The 22,223-nt window shown below is 45.7% G+C and overlaps 1 protein-coding gene across 2 annotated transcripts in view; it reads right to left on the bottom strand.

The window, feature by feature from the left end:
- LOC146799015 (cholesterol 24-hydroxylase-like) overlaps positions 1-22,223 on the bottom strand; it is a 202,211-nt gene that overhangs the window by 16,561 nt on the left and 163,427 nt on the right. For both annotated transcript variants that reach the window (XM_085626412.1, XM_085626411.1), the window contains exons 11-12: positions 17,920-18,004; positions 16,730-16,840 (exon numbers count right to left, since the gene is read on the bottom strand). In XM_085626412.1, coding sequence (XP_085482538.1) covers positions 16,730-16,840; positions 17,920-18,004 — 196 coding nt within the window. The remainder of the gene's footprint in view (positions 1-16,729; positions 16,841-17,919; positions 18,005-22,223) is intronic.

The raw sequence follows: 22,223 nt of genomic DNA on the forward strand, positions 1-22,223 counted from the left end.
AACAGATGGTTTACCAGATACATTTCACTGGGACACATCTCGTAAAGTCCCCAGCAGGAGGTGTTACAAGAATAGCCTGTTAATGTCAGATTTGAATCATAATAATGAATTATTAACTCAGGGTCAGTAATCAGAGGTATACATGAAAACCATGATTTTATTGTCTTTCAGGAACCTAATTTGGTGCTTCTTTGGGTGATGAATAACTGAGAATACTTGTTCATATCTTGTGCTTACTGTTCTACCCTTTCCGTATAACCATCAGCCTCATGGACTGTTTGTTTCCTGTTGTCCTCTTGATTTCTACCATTGAAGGTTCATGAATATTTTGAAGCCATATTGGATGTACATATATCTGTATGCTTTGTTGATCATCCCAGACAAAGGGTGCTCCCCACGTGTCCTGGTTATTGAAACTTTACCCACTTTCAGATGCCAACGTGTGGTTAACCATGCCTGTATTAATACTTATGATGCTAAACGCAATAAGATGTGTATGTACAAAAACAAAATCAAATCACTGTTGTTGAAATCTCCCAATGTGACTTCTCCATCAAACCCGAGTAAGAAATACATGGTCAGGCAGGCCCTGCTTCCTCGACCTGAGGCTACTGATTGACATATCACTGGTTGGGTGGTACGTAACCTACAGGACAAACGCGCAAACAGGAAAAACCCAGATTAGTCCCTCAGGATAAGCAGTGTCATCACAATGGTCCTGGGAGATTGGCCTAAATAAATTAAACGCACATGGCCGAAGGGGTGCATGTTAAAAAAAACACCACAAAGTAAGCTGCCACATGAAGTTAGGAACCCTCAGCCAATCAGGACACAGCACACACAACACATGCAGTGATCACACGCTCCCCATGCGGGACATCTGGACACGTTACCCACTGGCTCTCATTGTGTCCATGCAAGGTCGAGATCCAACTGCATTTGTCATCAGGAGGGAGAAATTCATGGCTTCATGACTAGGCTCACATTCTACTCCCAAAATAGGATACATGAATTGTTTTAAGATGTTTCAAGAAATGTATAGCAAGATGTTCAAAACTATTGCACTTTGAGACAGTCCTCAGACCCCGACTCTGTGACTGTGCTCCCGGCTGTAGTGTTTGATTAAACCAACTGCTCCTGATTTGCCAAACACAGGTTGTCTTTGTTTTTTCAAGGTAAATTAATATCTAAGCAATATTTTTGCGAGTCAGATAGTAGAGATTGGTGCTTCAAACCCGACTTCAGTGACAGGAAAGGACCCTGCTATGACGAATTCACATCAGCGCAGCAGACAATGTTTTTGATTGAAAGCTCTGCTGAATCAGCAGGGCGGAGGTCTGCCCTGAAGCCTCCATCAATTGGGTAAGAGAATACATCTGATCCTTAGCCCAAGCATTTGGCATATGGCAAACTAGGAAGAAGCACAAAAGTTTAACATGAGTGACCTGCCACTGACAGAAATCTGACATATTGCCAAATTCATGTCTCCGAACTGAGCAGTTGCAAGGCAGCCTCGGAGGTGATCCTGCGGAGGCAATCCTGAAGAGGTCACCTTTTTTCAATAGCCAACACACTAGGAAAGGTGAAAGTTGTTTGTCGCTTGGACCACTGGGCGTAACACAGTCGGTTCCCTTGTCCCCTCGGTGCAATACAAGGGCGAGGTCTCACCGCTTGGACCGCTGAGGGTGATACAGATGGTATGCATAGGCCCTGAGTGTGATATAGGGTCAGCAACTTGATCTTATTTTTAAGTCAAAAGTGTTTTCTCAATGATATTGGTTTCTTGACATTGTTGGTATCTGAAAGAATATTTTTATTCGCTTGGACCACTTGGCATGATACATATGGTATAGGTGTGATAAAGGGTGTCATTTTGACATTAGGGAAAAATTTGGATCTTGGAGATTAGGTGTAGCTTGTACACCGGCCAAGCAAGGGGCTTGTGGTTGTCAAGTTACTCCTTGTTTCCACATAAATTGTTGTATTCTTTGTCTCGGAGCTGATATTGACAGACTATCAGGCTCACTTAGTTTTGTGTACCGTACAAAGCCTCTCCTATTCATCAAGTAGCATGCAATAAAGAGAGGGCTAAGGTATTTTTTTACAGTGTTGTGTTGTGTTCTGTTAATGACTTAATGTGCTTATGAAGGTGCTGCTAATTCTTACAATCATTTTTCCATATCTGCTGTTTTTCAGCTAATTCTTACAATTGTTTTTCCACACCTGCTGTTTTTTCTGCTGAATTTACACGTTTTCAACTAACCATTGCACTTTCTTTCAGGTTGTGATCCTTCATACGCATTTTTTTATTTGTATTTAATGTCTATCCTGATGCATTTATGTAAATAATATTGAGCTAGTAGAAGTATTTAAAACCAGTTATCCCCATGTATTTATTTCCCAAATGGTCAGAGTAGATTCTAATATTAATTGATCTAGAGAAGCTAGGAGCGTATGAGTTCCTCAAAAAGTTCCCAGCTATCATGTTGCTGGCACTAAAGCACATGCAAACTAGGTTGCCCACACAGATCAAAAAACCTAGCAAGTATTGCCACAAGTGGCAAACAAACACCAAGGTACACGCGGTCCCCTGGACAGAGGGGTGAACCTTCGACACCAACATAATCGAACACACGTAAATACACATATGGGCAAAATATGTAGGACAAAAGAAAACAAGGAAAGAGGCACCGCTAGAACTATGGGCCATTGTAGAGGAGGCCCAGAATGACAATTCTATCCTAGAACCCCGTAAGCAAAGCATGTGCGCCTCTCCCTTACTGTTTGTAGGAATGGAGGTGCTCTCTCCTATGCCTGCCATTCCCGCATTAGGTTATACCAATCCACAAGTCAATGGAGCCGGGGGGCCCCCCACCGAGCAACAAACTACTAGATCTAGATGAGGGAGGCCAACAATCCCAGCACCATCCCAGTCCAGTGCTACAGCTCCCTGAAGCTCAACCCAGCGTCCGTCGTGCTTGACCCATCGAACCCCAGACATGCAGAACGTGCACTCCCGCTCGTCCGGGTAAACGCACTCAGGTGACCAAAGATTCATAGCAGTACTGGACATCAATACAACCAGTGGGGGTGAAGCGAGGGGCCCCAGTCCTTTGGGATCAGATGATGAGGGGGGAGCTGTAGGGTAGGCTCAGGTAGCCGAAGGCACACAGAAAGCGAATTTGAGGGCAAATTCCTACCCAGAAAAATGGCACCTAGCTCAAAACAAAGGAGACAACCCAGCTCGGAGTTAGAGGAGAGGTGTGAATTAAGAATAGAGAGAGGGGGCGTGGCTAAGCCGAGCGACAAAATGGCCTCTTGATCTGCCGACCCAGTACCAAATCTGCTTCAAAATCCGTATTATACTGCCTGAAAGGGGGTTCTAACAACGCTGACTGCACACCGGAAGAGCCGCCGCACATTTTGAAACCGCCCGCGGCTGAATTGGTGGTGTGGAACCTGATTGGCGAGATCTTCGTCATCGCGCCGGATCGAGGCAGAGGCGCGGCCGTACGATCTGTTCACCGAGGGGATTGCCGGCGGTGCGTGTTCATCGGGACGGCCGTCTCCGATCGCGGAGTGGTTGGAGTGCTTGGGGGCGGCTCCTCAACAGGTTTGGGGAGCAGACCCAGGCCGCGACTGTCATCCTCCACTCACCGCCGCAGCTCCGTAGACTACAGGGGCGGAGTATGTGCTGAAGACCCGGGTGGCCAGCAGGTACGGAATATTGACATTGGTGATAGCACTGGACCTCTTGGGCGCGTATTCCACACCTGAAGTGTCTGGGGGTGAAGGATACCCTGCACGTACCGGGAGAGCAGTTCGGTACTGGGCTGAACGTTAGTGGATGAGGAGACCGCCTGGTGCCTTTACACATCAAGAGGGGCACTGGGCCTGAATCAAAGCGCCACAGGGCCTATATCAAAGTGCCACAGCGTTGCTGGCTGTGCTACACGGCTACATGGTTGAGGAGACCAATGGTTGGGAGAGGCTTTGACCTGCTGTGTACCGGATAAAAGACTTACCGGCCTCGCCGCCGCTGTAGCCATTTGTGGGAAATTCCGCCCCACCCCGCCATCAGCAAGTAAGTGCGCCACAAAAGAGCACTGCCGCCCGCCACAACACACCTGCGGTATAGACCTCTCTCCCCTCCCACCTTTACCCTTGTGCAGAGCCGTGGCATGCTTTTGATGTAGACGTGGTGTGCGCCTGCCCGCACTCCAGTGCTAGAGGGGACCCCAGAAACAGGATGTCGGGGGGCTGCATTCTTCCTGCAATCGGTCTGCACAGCGCAGACAGGCAGACTCTGGTGATTTCTCCGTTGACTGTCACATGTAATACCTGACACCTGTCGCAAGCCAGCCAGCCGGTAGGATCCGCATACGTCATGGCGGGGGGCCACAGCTCGAAGGCAGCCCTCCAGGCCAAATTGACAAAGTATGCCTGGGAGGGAGGCTCTGGCATGAGTCCCAAAGGGGGGTCAAGCGTGACCGACAAATCCGGGCCCGGTGGGAAGCAGAAAGAACAAACGCTACAGGACATCCTTGAAGCCATCACCACAGTCCGCACGTCGTTGGAGTCGCGTATCGACACGGTGTCCACTGAGGTGTCCCTTATCAGAGAAGACATGGGCTCAATGAACTCACGCTTGAAGGACATTGAAATTAAGGCGGCCTCTCTGGTGGCAGACACGTCGGAGTTGCAGAGAAAGATGGAGGAGCTACAGACTCACGCTACGAGACTGGAAGCCCAGCTGGACGACTATGAGGGACGCTCCAGACGCAACAATGTCTGTATCATTGGGGTACCTGAACGTGCGGAGGGGCCCTCAGCAGACCTGTTTGTAGAGGAGCTGATCACTACTTATCTCAAGCCAAAAGGGCTTTCCAATTTCTTTTCGGTGGAGCGAGCATATCTGGTGCCAGGGGTCCGACCGAGACCTGGAGCCCCCCGAGACAACTTCTTGCTCGGATCATCAATTTCCGCGACAGGGGTGTCATCCTGCAATGTGCCAGGTCTGCCCCGCCAGTGGAATACCAAAACAGTCGCATCACCTTCTTCCCGGACTTCACCCTCAAGGTGCAGAGACAGCGACGGAGCTTCCTGGAAGTGAAGAAAGTGCTCCGGGATAAGAACTTGAAATATGCTATGATGTTTCCGGCCAAGTTGAGGGTGGAATCGGAGGGAAAATCCTGGTTCTTCACCAGCCCAGAGGAGACCTGGGACTGGTTGGAGGGCTGGCGTACGGCGGGTCAGCATAACAACCAGGCTCGGGGTGTGAAGATGGATGGAGATGCCCGGGCCTCAGGTGGTGGCTCACCTCTTCAGGACAGGAGTGAGGCAGTGGGGGGTGCCGAATAATTGGTCTTGACTAACTTCATTTAGTTGGTTGACAGTTTCCATCACTATGGAGGGCTACGGGGCTGGAGCTGACTCAGTTAATAGTGCAAGACTTTTGTCGTACTGGGCCGGACTGTTATAGAGGGCTCTGTTGATTTGGACTCCTCGACTTTTGTCATTGTTACATATGTGGGCGTTAGTGGGTATATACTGGGCTCTTGCCAATGCTTTTAGTATAAGCCTTATATTGTTGTTGTATGGGCATGTCATATTTTCTTGGATACAGATACAAATTGCAGCAGACACGGTGTTGGCTACGCCCTCGGGGATCACGGTGCTAGGAAATGTAATATCCTCATTCCTAGTCTTTCCCCCCTCCCTATCGTGCTCCTCCCTGGGGCATGTTGTATTTTTTCAACCTGAGTGATGAGTACTATGAGTAAACGGAAACTTACTTTGCTCTCATGGAATGTGAATGGGCTGGGGGACAGAATAAAGAGAGGGGTGGTTCTCCAATTCCTGAAATGCCACTCACCCTATGTCGTGTTTTTGCAGGAGACCCATATGCTGGGCAACGGGTGTAGGGCCCTGTCACAATGGGGTTTTCGGCTGGCTGCTCACTCTGCTTTCGGCTCCGGGTTCCCTGGGGGTGGGTATCCTCGTTCGTAACTCTTTCCCCTTAACGATAAATGCAGTTCGTACGGACCTGCTGGGTAGATTCGTAGCTCTGTCCAGGCCTTTGGAAGGAGCTTCCCTTAACCTGGTCTCTATATACATCCCACCGGGCCTCCATACACAGGCCTTTATTGATCTTGGCGAGCTGCTTCTGAGTTTGCCGGACGGGCGGTTGTTGATCGGAGGGGACTTTAATTCTATTGTCTCAGATTCCCTGGACCGTTGGCCCAAGAAAGACCTGCCATTATCCAGCAAACGGATCCACAGTTTCTTAGGTGTAATGGGGCTAGTGGATGTCTGGCGGTGCCTGCACTCAGCGGAACATCAATATACATATCTCTCGGGTCCCCACGGCACCATGTCATGCATTGACTATGTGCTCACACCCACGCATTATCTCCACACCGTCAAAGAAATACGACACTTGGCTAGGGGCATATCGGATCATTCCCCAATTCTGTGTAAATTGGAGGTGGGAGAGCCTTCGGTTGGGCGTGAGGCGCCGATCAATTTGTGGTATCTCACAACCCTCCCATTAGAGACAAGGTTCTGTCTGAAACTGAATCGTACTTTTCCTAAGACGTAATATTGGGCTACCCTTAGCAGGATCTATGATGTAGGCGATAAGGCGGGAACATTGTTAGCCTGGCTGGATCACAGAGAGGGGGCACGGCGCGTCGTGGCTGAACTTACCACTAATTCTCACTCCCGACTCACAGCTCCACAAGACATCGTAGACGTGTTTGGTAGTTACTATTATTCTCTGTACTCCTCCAGCATGACCTACTCGGAGGAGGCGGCGTCTTCCCTCTTATGTGACATACGGTTGCCAGTCGTCACCGAGGAGGAGTGTCTCGATCTCGACCGGGACATTACAGTAACCGAAGTGGAGAGGGCTATCTATGATCTACAGGGGGGGGAGCGTCGGGCCCAAACTGGATCCCTATAGAATTATTTAAGTTAACAGCGGGCAAGACCGCTCCTTTTCTCACTGCCATGTATAGAGAAAGTAAAGAGGTAGGAATTCTTCCAGAGGATTATAGACTGGCCAACATCATTGTAATCCACAAAGCGGGTAAACCCGCCGACCTGTGTTCCTCATACAGGCCCATCTCGCTCCTCAACTGCAAGGCCAAGATCCTGGCAAAAGTATTTGCCATTCGTCTGTTACAAGTCCTTCCCAACTTGGTGAACCCGGATCAGTCCGGCCAGAAATACGTCTCTTAACTTCCGTCGTTTGCATGCAGTGCTCTATAGGGCTGGTACGATCAGTGAGGATTCCGTAGTGGTATCACTGGACGCTGCTTCGGCCTTTGACACCATTGAATGGCCCTACATGTTCGCGGTGCTTGGCAGGCTGGGGTTCGGTCCGGAATTTATCAACTGGGTGCATCTTCTCTATAATCAACCGTTGGCGCAAGTGGTCGTAAATAATCGGAAGTCTCCTGTCTTTTCTTTGGGGAGGGGCACCAGGCAAGGCTGCCCCCTGTCACCGCTCCTCTTCGCCTTGGCCCTGGAACCTCTCGCAGTGTGGATCCGGCAGGACCCCGCTATTCGGGGCCTTGAATGGACAGATGGGTGGGAGGACCGTATATCATTGTACGCAGATGATATCCTGCTTTATCTCGCATCCCCGGCAAAGTCTCTTAATGTGGTGATGGACATATTCCACATTTTTGGTAGATTCGCAGGCTATCAGATTAATTGGTCCAAGTCGGTGCTTTACGTTCTAAGTGGGTAACGACCTCGACTTCCCCAAGATTGCCAGTTGGCGGAAGCCACTGAAGGCTTCAAATATCTGGGAATTTGGGTATCTAAAGACCTGACGCGATTTTATGACGCCAACCACCGTCCACCACTGGCGCGCCTTAAATCCGATGTTCAGCACTGGAAATCACTCCCCTTGATCCTCCTAGGATGTGCTGCCCTATTCAAAATGATGTCCCTTCTCCGTCTTTTATACGTGTTGCAGAACACTACTCTTCCAGTCGCGACGTCGTATTTTAAAGAACTGGAGGGTACCGTACGGGATTTGCTATGGCAGGGTAAACCACCTCGCATCGCCACACATAAGCTCACACTGGGATGGTTTGACAGGAGCATCGGACTCCCCGACAGGAAAAGATACCACTGGGCCTCGCTGCTCGCGGTTATTAATCAATTCACCTATAGACGGCACGATGACCCGGCCCTTCGGATCAATCTATGGCTTCTCCCCAGGGGTGGGTTTGAGGGCGCACTATACACAAAGTCTCGGAACAATGTCTTGTCCGGTTCAACCAAGCACGCAGTGCAAATATGGAGAGACATTACTAAAAGCCTGGGGTGGGAGGGCAAACTTACTCAAGCTACGCCGCTCTGGCACTGCGACCAGCTGGGTCGACTGTTGCGTTCCTTGGGGTTCGATAAATGGAACACCATTGGTATTTCCGGAATCGGGGACCTTTGAAAATCCGGAAATGTCATGTCGTTCTCCCAACTATGCCAAGAGATTGAAATGGCTAGCTCTGACCAGTTGCGATATCTCCAAATTAGACATGCACTACTCTCGGCTCTCCCTGAAGGTATGGATCTCCCGGAATCCTCCCCTTTAGAGGACAGGATTCTAGATGGGGATTTGCCGGAAAAGGCAATATCCCTCATATACAGGAAACTCATCAATAATATGACTGATCCCTTAACTCGGCTAAGGGGTAAATGGGACCATGACATGGCAGGTTTGGACGATGAGGAATGGCGAGCCGCTGTGGCTTCTCCCCGCAAAGTTGCCATCTCCTCCACACTCCGACTGGTTCAGTTAAAAATTCTCCACAGGACGTACTTGTCTGGTCCCTCACTGGATCACATGGGATACACCCAGGATAGTGGCTGTACACAGCTCTGTGGGCAGGAGGGCACCTTCATCCATGCACTTTGGAAATGTGAGATGGTTCAGAAATTCTGGGAGGGGGTGGTTTTGATGATGGAAGAAGTACTGGGGCAACAGTTACATTGCAACATCAAATTGATTTTGTTAAACATATGGGACCCACACTGATCTTATGGCCAAGGAGAGGATATGGGTCACGTTGGGCTTCATGGTGGCCACGCAGAATATCGCACTTTTGTGGAGGGCTCTGACACCACCAAGCATTGTGGACTGGGCCAGAGACATGGATTAGTGTATGGTGACTGAGATATCTATCTATGTTTCCAGGGGATGCCCGAAGAAGTGGTCTCAGATTTGGGGGCCGTGGAATACTTTGTAGCCTTTTCATATGTGAGCCGCCGGGGGGTGCGGGAGATGGGATTAACGATATCGGATGAGGTGATATTCCCGAATACATTCATGGTGCACTGTGGTGAAGGGGTCTCTGCCAATAATTACATGTGCAATGCTGTGTCTTTACTGTTTAACATGCCAATTTTTCAATAAAAAAAGTAAAAAAAAAAAAGAATAGAGAGAGCTTTCACCCTGGAAACTCAACAAGAGCAGTGCGCCCTCCACCTGAGGAGGGTGAGGGTAGGTGTAGCACATCACTCAGACAGTCTGAGGCAGAACCTGAAGGAAGGCTTATGCCTGGGGCCAGAGCCTCACCAGATAATCAGCGTAGGAGAGGGACCGACCAGGTGATCAGGGATCAAGGTAGCCTGGAACTGCTTCAATTAAGACATAGGAGAAGTAACATGGCACCTTTACGTGCGCACGAGGAGAGCAGCGATAAAGAAGTCCGTTGCTCCCCCCGAACATGCGGTGTAGACAAACCGACCCCAAGAGAGATAGTGACCAGAGAGAAAGGCGAGACCTTCATGCAACCATTGTGCCACTTGTTAGGCCACTGGACCGAAAGGAAGGACCAGTATGATAGACCCTGGCCGAGGTAAGGATCATTCAAACCAGAGGACTTGGCCATTGCTGGGGACTGTATCCGGCATGGAGGGGGAGATCCCAAGTGGAACTTTCCCTACATGCAAGATTGCTTAGCGAAAGGGGAGTGCTACGTTAGAGAGAAACCCACAGTGCTGCCCCAAGCCAAAATGTACCCGCTACTGCAGAAGTGTACGTCAGGGACCATCTATGTTCCTTGGGCCCAGATGGATAAAGAAGGGCTCAGAACCAAACTGCCACCATTGTTGGATGGAGTGGGGAAATGGGTCTCATGTTTCAAGAAGAACACCATGGGGATAACCCTAGCAATAGGCAATGTCAAACATCTCCTAAGCTGTCTCATCGGCGAGCAGACCAACCCAGTGTTAGCCCGAGCCCGCATCCCAGTAGTCACATTGACAAACACTGAGCATGACAGGGCTGCATTCAATTTCTACAGACACCAAATATGAACGGCCCTGACTAAAATATTCCCTGATTGCCTAGATGTAAGAGGGTTGATAGCAGAAACTATGAAGCCTGGAGAGACCATCATATACTTTCTAGACAGAATTAGGGAACGATGGGGGACCGATACAGGCCCCCAGGTTTAATTTTTATTCAAAATCCTCAAAAAGGGGCTGCCCACCGAAATACACTGGATTGGTCAGCATAGTAGAGTTAGACACCAAACTGTGGTGGGAAATACAGGCCCACATATTACATTATTACAGAAAGAAATAGGAAAAGGACAGGAAAAAGAACTAGCAATCCCAGCGATACACCACCAAATTGGTATAGTGTACAAATGGCACTTCTCTCAAAGGGGGCTCCCCCACAAAACCCCAGAGGGTTTCAACCCAGTTACAACGGCAGAGGACAGGGAGGTTTGCAGCAGCCAGACCTCAGAGAATCTTATTATTGCCACCAAATGGGCCACATGGCTGAACGATGTCGCTTAGAAGCTTATCACTAGCGGAGATCGATAAATCTTGGTCAGTCCTCACAGAATCTTCATCCTCCAAACCAAGCCTAAATTAACCCGAATGCACCATACATCCAGCTGCAGGGATATCAGACAGCCACTGCACCACCGCAGTAGGGAACAGGTTGTTGGTCAAACTTGAGACAGCAGAAGCAAGAGACAGAGACCTCAGCCCAACAAGGACCTCAGCAGAGAGGGGTAACTGTCTGGAGAGGCAATGCTTTTACACAATGGAAGAGCCCACCTACGCAGTAGATTCAAAACCTCAATGCAGATCATACACGTCATGCACACCTCAGTACTACTTTCAAAATAAAGACAAGTAAGATAACATTAGGAATTCCAAGTCTTTTACTTGCGTGTGGGAAACTCAGGGCTGCTACGTTGTGTTGATCGGGTACCCGCACTAGAGTCCACCATTCTGTTGCCCACAGGAGTCGAGGCCGCACTCTGCTGCTTATCCCCCAAGGCTGGGTTGGCTGGCTACACCCCGGGGAGAGGGCAGTCTGACGAGGGGGCAGGGAGGCCAACACTGGATACCCATTCAGTGCATAAAAGCAGTCACCCCGGTACTTTCACCCAAGTCCAACTGGGACGGGTTCCAATATCCAGATCAAACGGACCCCACTCTCGGGCCTCTAGCCGGGACCAACATTATTTCATGCCTGTGGCATCAACCACAGCCAACTGCCTCCAGGCCAATGGAGGCCCCTTTTCAGTTACAAAATGCAGCAATGTTCCAGTGTCACGAGACAGGTCTCCCGCACACTTGGGATGATGAACACCCCATAATGTCCATAGCACGCATCAGACTCTGACCATTCACAAACCACTGCACTGCGCAAAGTCAGGATGGAGATCACCAGAACAATTGACCATCCCAGTTCATTACCTGCATTGGGTGAAATTCGATGAAGTTCAGGCTTTGCATCGGACTCTCCATGGAGCAACATTCTGCCTTCTCCTTTCCCTCAAGGTTCTCTAAACACCCAAACCTGCTCGTAGGGTCATGTCCCTCTAAAACACTAAGGTAGCGTGTCATCGGTTGGAAGTCTCTGGCCACAGCCGGGGAAAGCAGGCCCAAAATCTCGGGTAGGATGTAGTCGAAGGTAAATGGGGTGCTGGAAAGATAGCAAAGTACTCAGAAATAGACGCCCACCATATCCCTCCTAGCGGAGGAAGTAAGCCCAATTTCAGACACCGCCACATCAGAAACAGTTGGGGGCCATGGGACAGTTCTATGACCCCCTTTGGTAAACGACAACAGAAATAACCAAATCACATGATTTAGAACCTAGGGAAACGCCCAAGATTCTAGCTAAAAGAAGTCCAAAACTAGCCCAAAAAGAACCTTGTGGAAAAAAAGTCATAGCCAAGACACCTGGCGCTGTTAGAGAGGGTCCTACTGCATGCCATGTGCTGGGACTGGAGTGGTATACACGTAATCCCAGAGCACGATGCGATCGCCCACAACACCTAATAATGGCATGCCCCTCAGGAGGGAAGACAGGATATCAGACATCCAGCATCACCCCTAAATCGTTAGTTAAAGAACCCAGATCATTCACAGGCTCACGAAAACCACCTCTTATCAAAATATATCTATTCCTATCATGGTGAAGGGGGGAGCAGATGACCAGTAAGCATTAATTCAGGCGATCCATGAATAAACACCCATTGTCTCCAAAAAAGTAGACACCCTGATCAAGGGCAACCTTCCGTTGCCCTACCAAAAATAAGACGTATGAACGTAAAAACACACCCCTAAAAAAGAAAGGCACAGGAATCGTCAAGAATAATTGATGATGATACATAAGGATGCAAATGTTCTCCAAAACGTAAACAACAAGCAACAGCTTTTATCCAACAGGTCTAGAAATCAAGCCACGAAGTGCACCACCTTTATAGCGGCCCACCATTTCTCCAGCAACCACTTCCATTATCCTAACAATGACCCAAGTGTGCAAGTCTAAGATTTCAAACTTTTACATTGATCTCTTTTAAACTTCTCCAAAGTAAAGAAATCTTCCAATCACCAGAGGACAACAGACATCTTTCCTGGACTCATCCCCAAGATCTGCAATGTTCCACAAGTTATGTATTTTTGTAAAATTGTATACCCTCTGCTTACTGTGGGTGTGGCTGCATCCATATGTTGCCAAAGATGCCTAGTCAAATGAAGTCCACCCTGACATTGGCACAGCGCTTGCGTTTGGACCTCTCCCATGTTACTTATTATTACACTGAACACAACACTAGTATTCCACATGCACTACACAGCGCACACTTACACAACACATGGTATCAGCACATGACCACCATGGGCGCTCTGACGTCAGCCAGGTTGTGAAATGTCTGTTCACTGATACCACACACAGTAGGCATAGACAGGCTTTACTTGTCCCAAGAGATAGCCCCCGTAAAAACGAAATGCCTTCACCACCTGTATGTATGTAGGATTAGGCCAAGATACAACCCAACTGAGTAGAACCCCATAGAGCAGTAGTGAACATAACCTGTTACAAGCCCAATCCCACAGCACTATACCTCTTCACCAATCCTAGTGAGATTCAAACAGAGCTAGATAGGATGCACAAGCGGGGAGGATACTGCTTGGCCCCTAGACTTTCCAGAAAAAAGATTCTTGAAGGAAGCAAAGCTGCTTCACCAGTGCACAAACAGTTCCGCTCCTACTTCCACCTGTGGTCCCAGGGTGACCCTTAGTGTGCCTGGTGCAGTCTTCTCTAATAGCAAATGGACGTTGATGCAAAGGAAAATACGTCTCATACAGGGGCGGACTGGGATCGCAAACCAGCCCTGGAAATGATGTGCGGCCAGCTCTGACAGGGGTGGGGGGACGAATTTGGGGGGGAGGCAGGAGGCAGTCAGCTGGAACACTGCTGCTGCGCTTTTGTTACAAGGGGCCAATTAAAATTAGCCCCAAGTAACAAAAACTGCCCCCCCTGTCCAAAACTGGCCCCCACCCTTCCGGCCCACTGGGGAAATGCCCGGTGCCTGCTACAGCCAGTCCGGCCCTGGTTTCGTAGCAGAGGGTTAAATACCAGCATAGATAACCCCGGTCAGGAAATAAAGGACACTGAGACAGATAAGTACACGTAGTTGGAAGGGAAGGGGCAACCCCTAATTGTATGAAAACTTACACTGTGTTCCTTGTGTTTCTGAGGTGAAGAACAATTCCACTTGGCACTAATGAGAACTGTGGTGCAATACTGCACGTACCAGACATGCAATTGGCACCTCCACGCTGATCGATACCTGCTGGCAATGCAGTGAACTGCTGATTATTTTGTCTGGGGTCAGTTCAAGGACATTCTGGAAGAATTCAGACTGTTTCTGACACAAGTCATTGTGGGAGGGTCCATACCCTTCTTCACTGTACAGACTAAAGAAAACGCTCGCTGGTTGCAAATAACCAGATGTGAGATGCTGTAAATGGTGAACAGTACTGAGCTCGGCCTTAATGCAGTAAAGGAAGAACTTAGAGCCAACTGCCTCATGGTGATGCTACATCATCATGTGTTGGACTTGACCACAAAAGAGGGAGGGGTGTGTGCCAAGATTGGTTTGTCCTGTTGCACGTACCTCCCAGGCAACAACATGAATAATGGGACTTAGACTCTTGCCATCCAAGCACTCAATTGTTTACAAACCAATATGCGTAAGGAGGGAGGTATCCCTGAGCAAGACTGATACATCAGCAGACTTTCCTAGCTCCCCCGGTGGGTGGCAGGACTATGCACGTCACTACTGCCAAGTTTCACTTTTGTACTGTTTTGTGTAGTTTCCTACAAGTGGAGTTTTCCTGCTGTAAAAACTCAATCCTCAAATTGGGTAGAATGCAATTGACTAGGGAAGTAGTAATAGTTCAAACTGAAACATAAAACCACCCTAACAATGTAACTGCCATGAAGTATGGGGTAAATTATGTCATTGAAAATTCAACTAGAGGGGGGAATGTTAATATTGATGTACACAATGATAAATGTATTTTTAAAAACAAAATCAAATCACTGTTGTCAAATTCTCCCAATACGACCTCTTCATCAACCCCTTATAAGAAATACATGGTCAGGCAGGCCCAGCTCCATAAGCTTGAGGTCACTGATTGATAGATCACAGGTGGGGTGGCATGTAACTAGCAGGACCAATGCTCAAACAGGAAAAACCCAGATTAGTCCCACAGATAGGCAGCGACACCACAATGGTCCTGGGAGATTAACCCCAATAAAATGCACATGGCCGGATGAGCGCATGTTCCCAAAACACCATAAAGTTAGATGCCACATGAAGTTAGGCACCCTCAGTCAATCAGAACACAGCACACACAACACACACACAGATCATGTACTCCCCATGCCAGACATCTAGACACGATATCCGCGGGCCCTCATTGTGTCCATGCAAGGTTGAGATCCACCTGCATTTGTCATCAGCTGGGATGAATTTATGGCTTCATGACTAGGCCCACATTTGGCTCCCAAACTAAGAGCCATGAATTGTTTTATGATGCTTTGAGAAATGTATGAAAAGACACTCAAAACAATTGTATCAGACCCTGACTCTGTAACTGTGCTCCTGGCCATAGTATTTGATTAAACCAACTTTTCCAGTCTTGCCATATGCCTCTCGTCTTTGTTTTTTCAAGGTATATTCATATTCTAGCAACACCTGTTTCAGAACAGATACAATCTTGGAACACTACCAAGTTCTTGAGCCCTTACAAAGTAAACTCAAAATAAGGAGCTGGGTCTAAGCGTGTCAAAGGTTGCTCAGTGTTAGCAGGAAAAATACTGGACCTGGGTGTCGATATTCTAAAATAAACAGTAGGTCATTGCAGATTTTTTTAAAGGGTCTAGGGATAGAATGAACCAAGCCAACGGGCAGCAGAGCTCTGTACAGGGTCAAATGGAAAGATACAGTCAACAAGTGATTAGAGGAGTATTTGGTTTTGAAGAGCAGAAGTTACTCAGACACAGTGTAGTGTTCTTTAAGAAGTGAGTTGTCATCCCTTTCCTACGTTGGAGCAGTTTGGGGGCAGACCTGATGAGTACAGACCCTGGTGCACAGATTGAGAAGGCATGTTGCCTTGTTTCTTTTCCTTCTTCATCTCCAGTCTAATGAGTGTCCTGGATATAGGTATGACAAGACCTTCCAGGGGTGATAAGCCAGATAGGCAGGGGTGGCACCATCAAGTGGGCACTTGGTATGGACACTTGCATATTCATGGGAATGCTGACATAACAACCAGGAGTTGCCGCCCAAAGCACCAGAAAATAGAGGGACTGTGGGTGCAATATTAGAGGCTGCATTGAGAAGGGGGTTTAAACTCAACACTCCTGGATGTGAATTACAGTTGAGCTCCATATTTATAATATATCTTTTGGTATCACAAAGTATTGTGATACTGTTGATACATAGAAAGTGTTGTTCTTAATGTGCACTCCAATTGTTTCGTTTTAAGGTATAAAAAAATGACAATAAAGTGCATATAACAAAAAGGTATGGAGGAGTGATAGTCGTGATGGCACTCTATGATGCACCATATTTTGAAGAAGTTGGGGGCCAGCGAGGGGAACCATTAGCATTCCATCCTATTGGGGTGATGCGCTCATAGTTCTTCAAGCCCTTGATGAGCAATGCTATGGCAAGTTGAGTGTGCTTAAAGGGGGGCAGTGTAAAGTCTCTACATGACTTATCTCCCTCAGTAATACAAGCCTTACCTTGGTAGACCATGCACCCTTCTCTTTTGACATCAATCATTTATTGTTCTATGCTTTGTACATCTACTTGCTGCCCAGTCATATACCATTTATCATCCCCTTAATCGTGATCATTCAGGCCAAATTAGCTATTGGACTTACAATTAATACAGTCTCAGCTGGAATTTTGATTCCTTCAATGACTGTGTCGCTTTCCACCAAGCGTGAAGTACCAGGAGCTGTTGGGTATATTCGTAGTGTTTCTTTAAGAACCTGCACACATGCAGAATAAAACAATGTAAGTATTATAAAAAGGTAATACAAAGTTATAAAATTACAAAAAAATAATTTCCCTGGCCAACAGTAATGTATGTTTGAATCTATAGATTGGAAATGTTCTGCCAGGTTTAGTGTATCATCTACTAATAGAAATACAAATAAATATGTGCTAAGTACCTCAATCATTTTCATCAGTTATTCGAAAATTATATAAACAATCTTAATTTTCTTCACAAGTTTTACTTCTCTTATTGTCAAATATATATCAATGCATGTCAACTCAAGAAGTTTCTGGATAATGCTTCCATTGTCACCCCCTTCTTGACAGCAAAATAAGAACAATGCACACAATAATTGCATATAAACAATCTCCGACAACAATGACCTTCTAAATTCAATTAAATCATTGAAAATCATGTAATATTTATTTAACTAAATTAATGACCAAAATCACAATATTACGTTTCCAGTGCAAGAAGTGTTTTACGCACAATTGTGCTACTCATTTATTTGACCTCAAGTTTTAACTATTAAACTTAAAGCAATCTATCTCTACCTTAAAACCAAGCCTATAACGTATGTGTCTGTGTTGAAAAAGATCACAGTATTGTGTAAGAATGAAGCTGAAACTCACTTAAAAATGATTCAGAAAGTTTTTTGAGGCCCCATGAAGTGGTGGCTGTACATGATTGTGAATTTGGATAACTTTACCTTATCAATTTTGTTTATCTCCCTATCCTTTTATATTGCTACATGTAAAAATATACTATTTAGGTTTTTTTGCCCTGGCATTTGTTGTAAAGTTTTCTCTAATTTTCAGCAGGAGAGTATATGGTATATTCAATCGGGATTAGTATTAAGTTGGCCATGATCCTATACATACATTTATAATGCCTTCATGAAGCAGCTATTTTGCAGTATGAGGTCCCAGTTAGTATGCAAGCCCCACCCAAATCCACCCGGGCAAAAGAGAAAGTTAAACTATTGCAATGAAAAAATATACTTTCTTAGGATTAACTTAAACTGCATCTAAATGTCTGCCAATGGTTTGGGGCATTCTGGATATCAGTTACCTGTGTCACATACTGCAACTTTCCAAGGTCATCATAATCTATGTCTCTTTTAGATCCAATTATGTCATCAACTTCTGCTTGGGCTCTGTGTTGAAAGAAAAGTGCACCTATTACTGTATCTACAAATAGTAAGGTTTCATAGTTTTAGCATCTAAATTAAAGCAAATGTAAAATAAATGTAAAGCAGCCTGCCACATAATGAGGATATTTGTTAATGTATTTGTTATGATTAACATAGAGACCAGTACCAGAGTTGCTTCATAAAGTGAAGGGTAGGTAGCTGTTTGTTGATAAATCAGAAGTGTCTGCTTTGACCACACTGCAGACAAAGATGGAGTATATTGATGCAAAATATCGGAATATGCCTATCATTTGTGGTACAGATGCAACACATCAATCAATTTGAGCATTTTTATATTGCATACCATAAACATCCCACAGAGAGTAAATATCATATTTTAAATTGAATGAAGTACTTTGATTCAGAAGGAAACATTGGAGGATTAGTCAGCAGAAGGGCATCCAAGCTGAAAAGCAACTCCCCCTTGCTTCACATTCATTAAGTCTATTAACAATATCATTACAAACCATTTCTCTAGCCCACCTTATGAGCTGCTCCTAATCTGTGGTATCCAGCAGGACAACGTAATCAACATTCTCTCCCTTTCTAAAATGTATGTGGATAAGGCTCATTCACTTCCCATTTTGATATAAATCGATATATAATTATCACTGTACATTGCCATAACAAGTGTCAATATCTCTGAATGTCACTGATGACTTCACTATCCTTTCCCCAAAAAGCACATAGGCCAAAATTGAAGTGCTGATCACACACTGGTAGATTCTGGCACACCTACCGTCTACCGAAATGGCAAGTTCCACATTGACTTTCTACAAAATCTCTACCCTATTCACTGAACCAAGATAAAAAAATTACTGGTAAAGATTTAGATTGATTACTCAACCAACACAGGCCAAGGCCATCAACAGCTTCATTGAAATGTATGCATGCAAAACACAATTCTTTCCACAGAATACTGAAGCCTGCTTTGCTCCTAAAGCAACCCGTTCATCCTCTCTTTGGGACCACAGCTTTAAGCAAGGCAACAAATATATCAAAGATATTGTACTGAGCCTAATGTGGCAGATAGGTCCATTATAGGAGGTACAGTAATGTCATTACTGTCCAAAGTGGTCATCACAGAAAATTGGAGCAAATGCTGTGCATCTCCAAGAGTGGATGCCAATTTGTTGATCTGAGAATATACTGTCCTTTACTGGGAAGTAACAGAGTTGAGTAAATGTCGCTGCCCCGGCTTATTTCTTTTAAGTGGCTATTCGAAGTTAGTCTATGGCTGGCCAGATCAGTTTGTTCTAGATTATTCTTCTTGATTAGCACTAATATGTACAATATTTTGAGTTCTAAGATGAAGGTGCTTAAAGGCAGAGCTTTGCTAACAATGGTTATACCCTGGGTTGTAGCAGCTGTTGATAGCAGTAAGTCCCTTAGCTTTGTCCAGATCCTAGAATTTGGAAGCTGAGAGTAGCTTGAAGGACGCAAGGGTCTTCTTAATCTTAGTTTTGATGGGATAGGTAGTGTACATCTTGTTCTCAAGATATGGTTCCAGCATCTTTGTTTTGACTACAAGATGGTTTTTGATACAGTCAAAGAAGGTTTTTGGAATTGTTGTGGTGGTACATCCAGATTGTAAAATTCAGTAACTATCCCAGTGAGTCCCTTTGTAGAGCATTTGGCATTGGAGTTTCAATAAGCATCCATCTTTTTGCGTTATTGGTGCAAGAGTGGTTCTAGATGAGCTTTCTCGTGAAGATTACTGGAATTCTTCAACTTGCCTTCTGTTACCAGGTAAGTCCAGGTGAATGGAAGATATGGGAAGGGGTGGTGTGTGTGTGTGTGTGTGTGTTTATTTTCACAGTGATGACAGGAGTAGCATTAATAGCTTCTCTGTTTGTTGTGACGAAGATTGTTGTTGGAATCAGACTCTATTCTGGTCTCGATTTTTATAAAAGATGAGCTAAAGAATGAGTTAGCAAGAATACCTTGACCAGCCGCGCTTTCTATTAACTTATCAAATTGATAGCCGCCTTCTTGAGAGAATAATGAATAGAATTAAGGGTAGAATCAGAAGCGTGGGCCCAGTTCATCATACAGATCATGTATCTTCCAAGGAGTTTGAAAAACATCATTTGTGTTTGTATTTGTTATGCAGCCAGTAAGTAAAATATGTTCTTTCTGGTGAGCCTATCTTTAAACTCTTTACCTCAAATTAATTAACACTTTTCCAGTACTGGCATTATAATTCTGAAAGCTACTAATGAAGAACAGGTTTCATTTGTTCTTTTAGCCAGCCCTCGCTGAGCAATAATTTTGGGAATAAACTGGCTAGCCAAGCACAACCTGTAAATCAATTGGACTGCTATGACTATTCCTTGGGTAGGAAATCAGTGTCTAGTCCTGTTTAGCACCCTTGGAAAGTCTCGAAGAAATTCATAGTTTTTCAAATGCCCAGAGTAACTCTCACTTGGTAACACAGTTATCTGTTCTTAACAAGTATAACAAACACTTCACGATTTTCTGTAAAATGAAGTTAAAAGCCAATTGGTAGGATATATTGCTATCACTTTCAGAGAAAGAAGAACTTCAAAAGTATCCAAATAGAAATCTCCTGAAAAGTCTTATTGTACTATAGATGTACCTACAGTGGCATGTCTGTTTGTGTGCCAAAGACGCATAAATCTGAGCTTCAACTTTGTATTGATGACAGAGGTTTAATCAGATAACCATTCCCTTTGCCCCTTATTTAGGATACCCAGCATACTGTTAGACAAGCTAAGACTTTCACAAAATTAGATCCCCAGGATGCATTTCACCTACTAAGAATAAAAGAATGTGCTGAATGTAAGACAAATTTTAAGACATCATTGGGGCACTTTGAATACAGGGTCATACCATTCATGCTGTACAGTGCTCCATTTGAATGTATGATGATACAACGCAAACATTTACAACGCATGCCTTTAGGACGCAGTTTTTACATTGCAACATCCATTACAACGCATGTTTTCACATCGCATGCCATCACAACACATTTTTAGAAACTACTTTACAGCGCATTCCATTGCATCACATTACACCATTACAACGCATAACATTACATTGCCTTTAAGGTAAGTGTTGGATAGTGTAGGGGTAAAAATTACTATTCCCACTCCAGTGAGTGCAACAGTAGGGTAAGTGTTGGATAGTGTAGGGGTAAAAACTATGTGTTGTAATGGTATGCATTGTAATGGTATGCATTGTAGTGACGCGTTGTAATGACATGCTTTGTAGTGACATGCGATGTAATGGCTGCATTGTAATAGCATGCGATGTAAAGGATGCTGCGATGTAATGACTGCGTTGTAAAGGTAGTGCGATGTAATGACTGCGTTGTAAAGGTTGTTTCCTGCTCCATTCAGTTTAATAGATTCATGCATTCAGTCTTTTCTGACCTTTTCTTGCTGAGCATAATGATGTATCTAGATGATATTTTGATATTTTCTGGACATACCAAAACCTGAGGAATATGTGAAAGATGTTCAAGGCAACTCAAAAATAATCATCTTCAACCTAAGCATTAGAAATGTGAATTAGATAATGAGGCTTTAAACTACAGTGGGTTTACCTTGTCTGCTAATGGTCTGGCTATGGAAAACAGGAATGTTCAAGCTATACTAAAATGGAAGCAATCCCACTTCACCCAAGATAACTCAAAGTTTAACTGGAATGGTAAATTATTAAAGAACTTTTCAAAGATACTTCTCCCTATACCTGAGCTATTAAGGAAAGGGAAAACTTTTATTTGGAGCACTAGCAATCCCCAAGAGAGATGCAACCTGCCAGTTACTGGAGGTCGGAGCTGGAGTCGTAGGGCCCTTGAAGTCACAAGGGTTGCAGATCGAACTCCGTGCATTTGAAGTTAGGAGCGCTAGCGTAGGAAGTCGTCCGGACTGCAGTGTGAAGTGGAGCGATGCAGTGTGCGGTGCCCTCAGGTCGTGATGCAGGCAGCGGCTCGGTGACGGTCGTCCGGCGGCGTCGGTGAGACCAGGGTTGAAGTGCGTAGTGGGCTAGTGCTCGTCGCTGTGCTGGCAGGTCATGGTGCAGGCAGTGGTATCGGCGTCATTGAAGCGCTCTCATCGGCTGACAGACTGGAGTTGATGGGCCAAGGCTGCCGTGTGCCACGGGGTGGTGCATCATGTAACTTACGAGCAGTGCAGGCAGCGGCGTCGATGTTGGATTG

The sequence above is a fragment of the Triturus cristatus genome, chromosome 9 (assembly GCF_964204655.1).
Source record: "Triturus cristatus chromosome 9, aTriCri1.1, whole genome shotgun sequence".
NCBI lineage: Eukaryota > Metazoa > Chordata > Amphibia > Caudata > Salamandridae > Triturus > Triturus cristatus.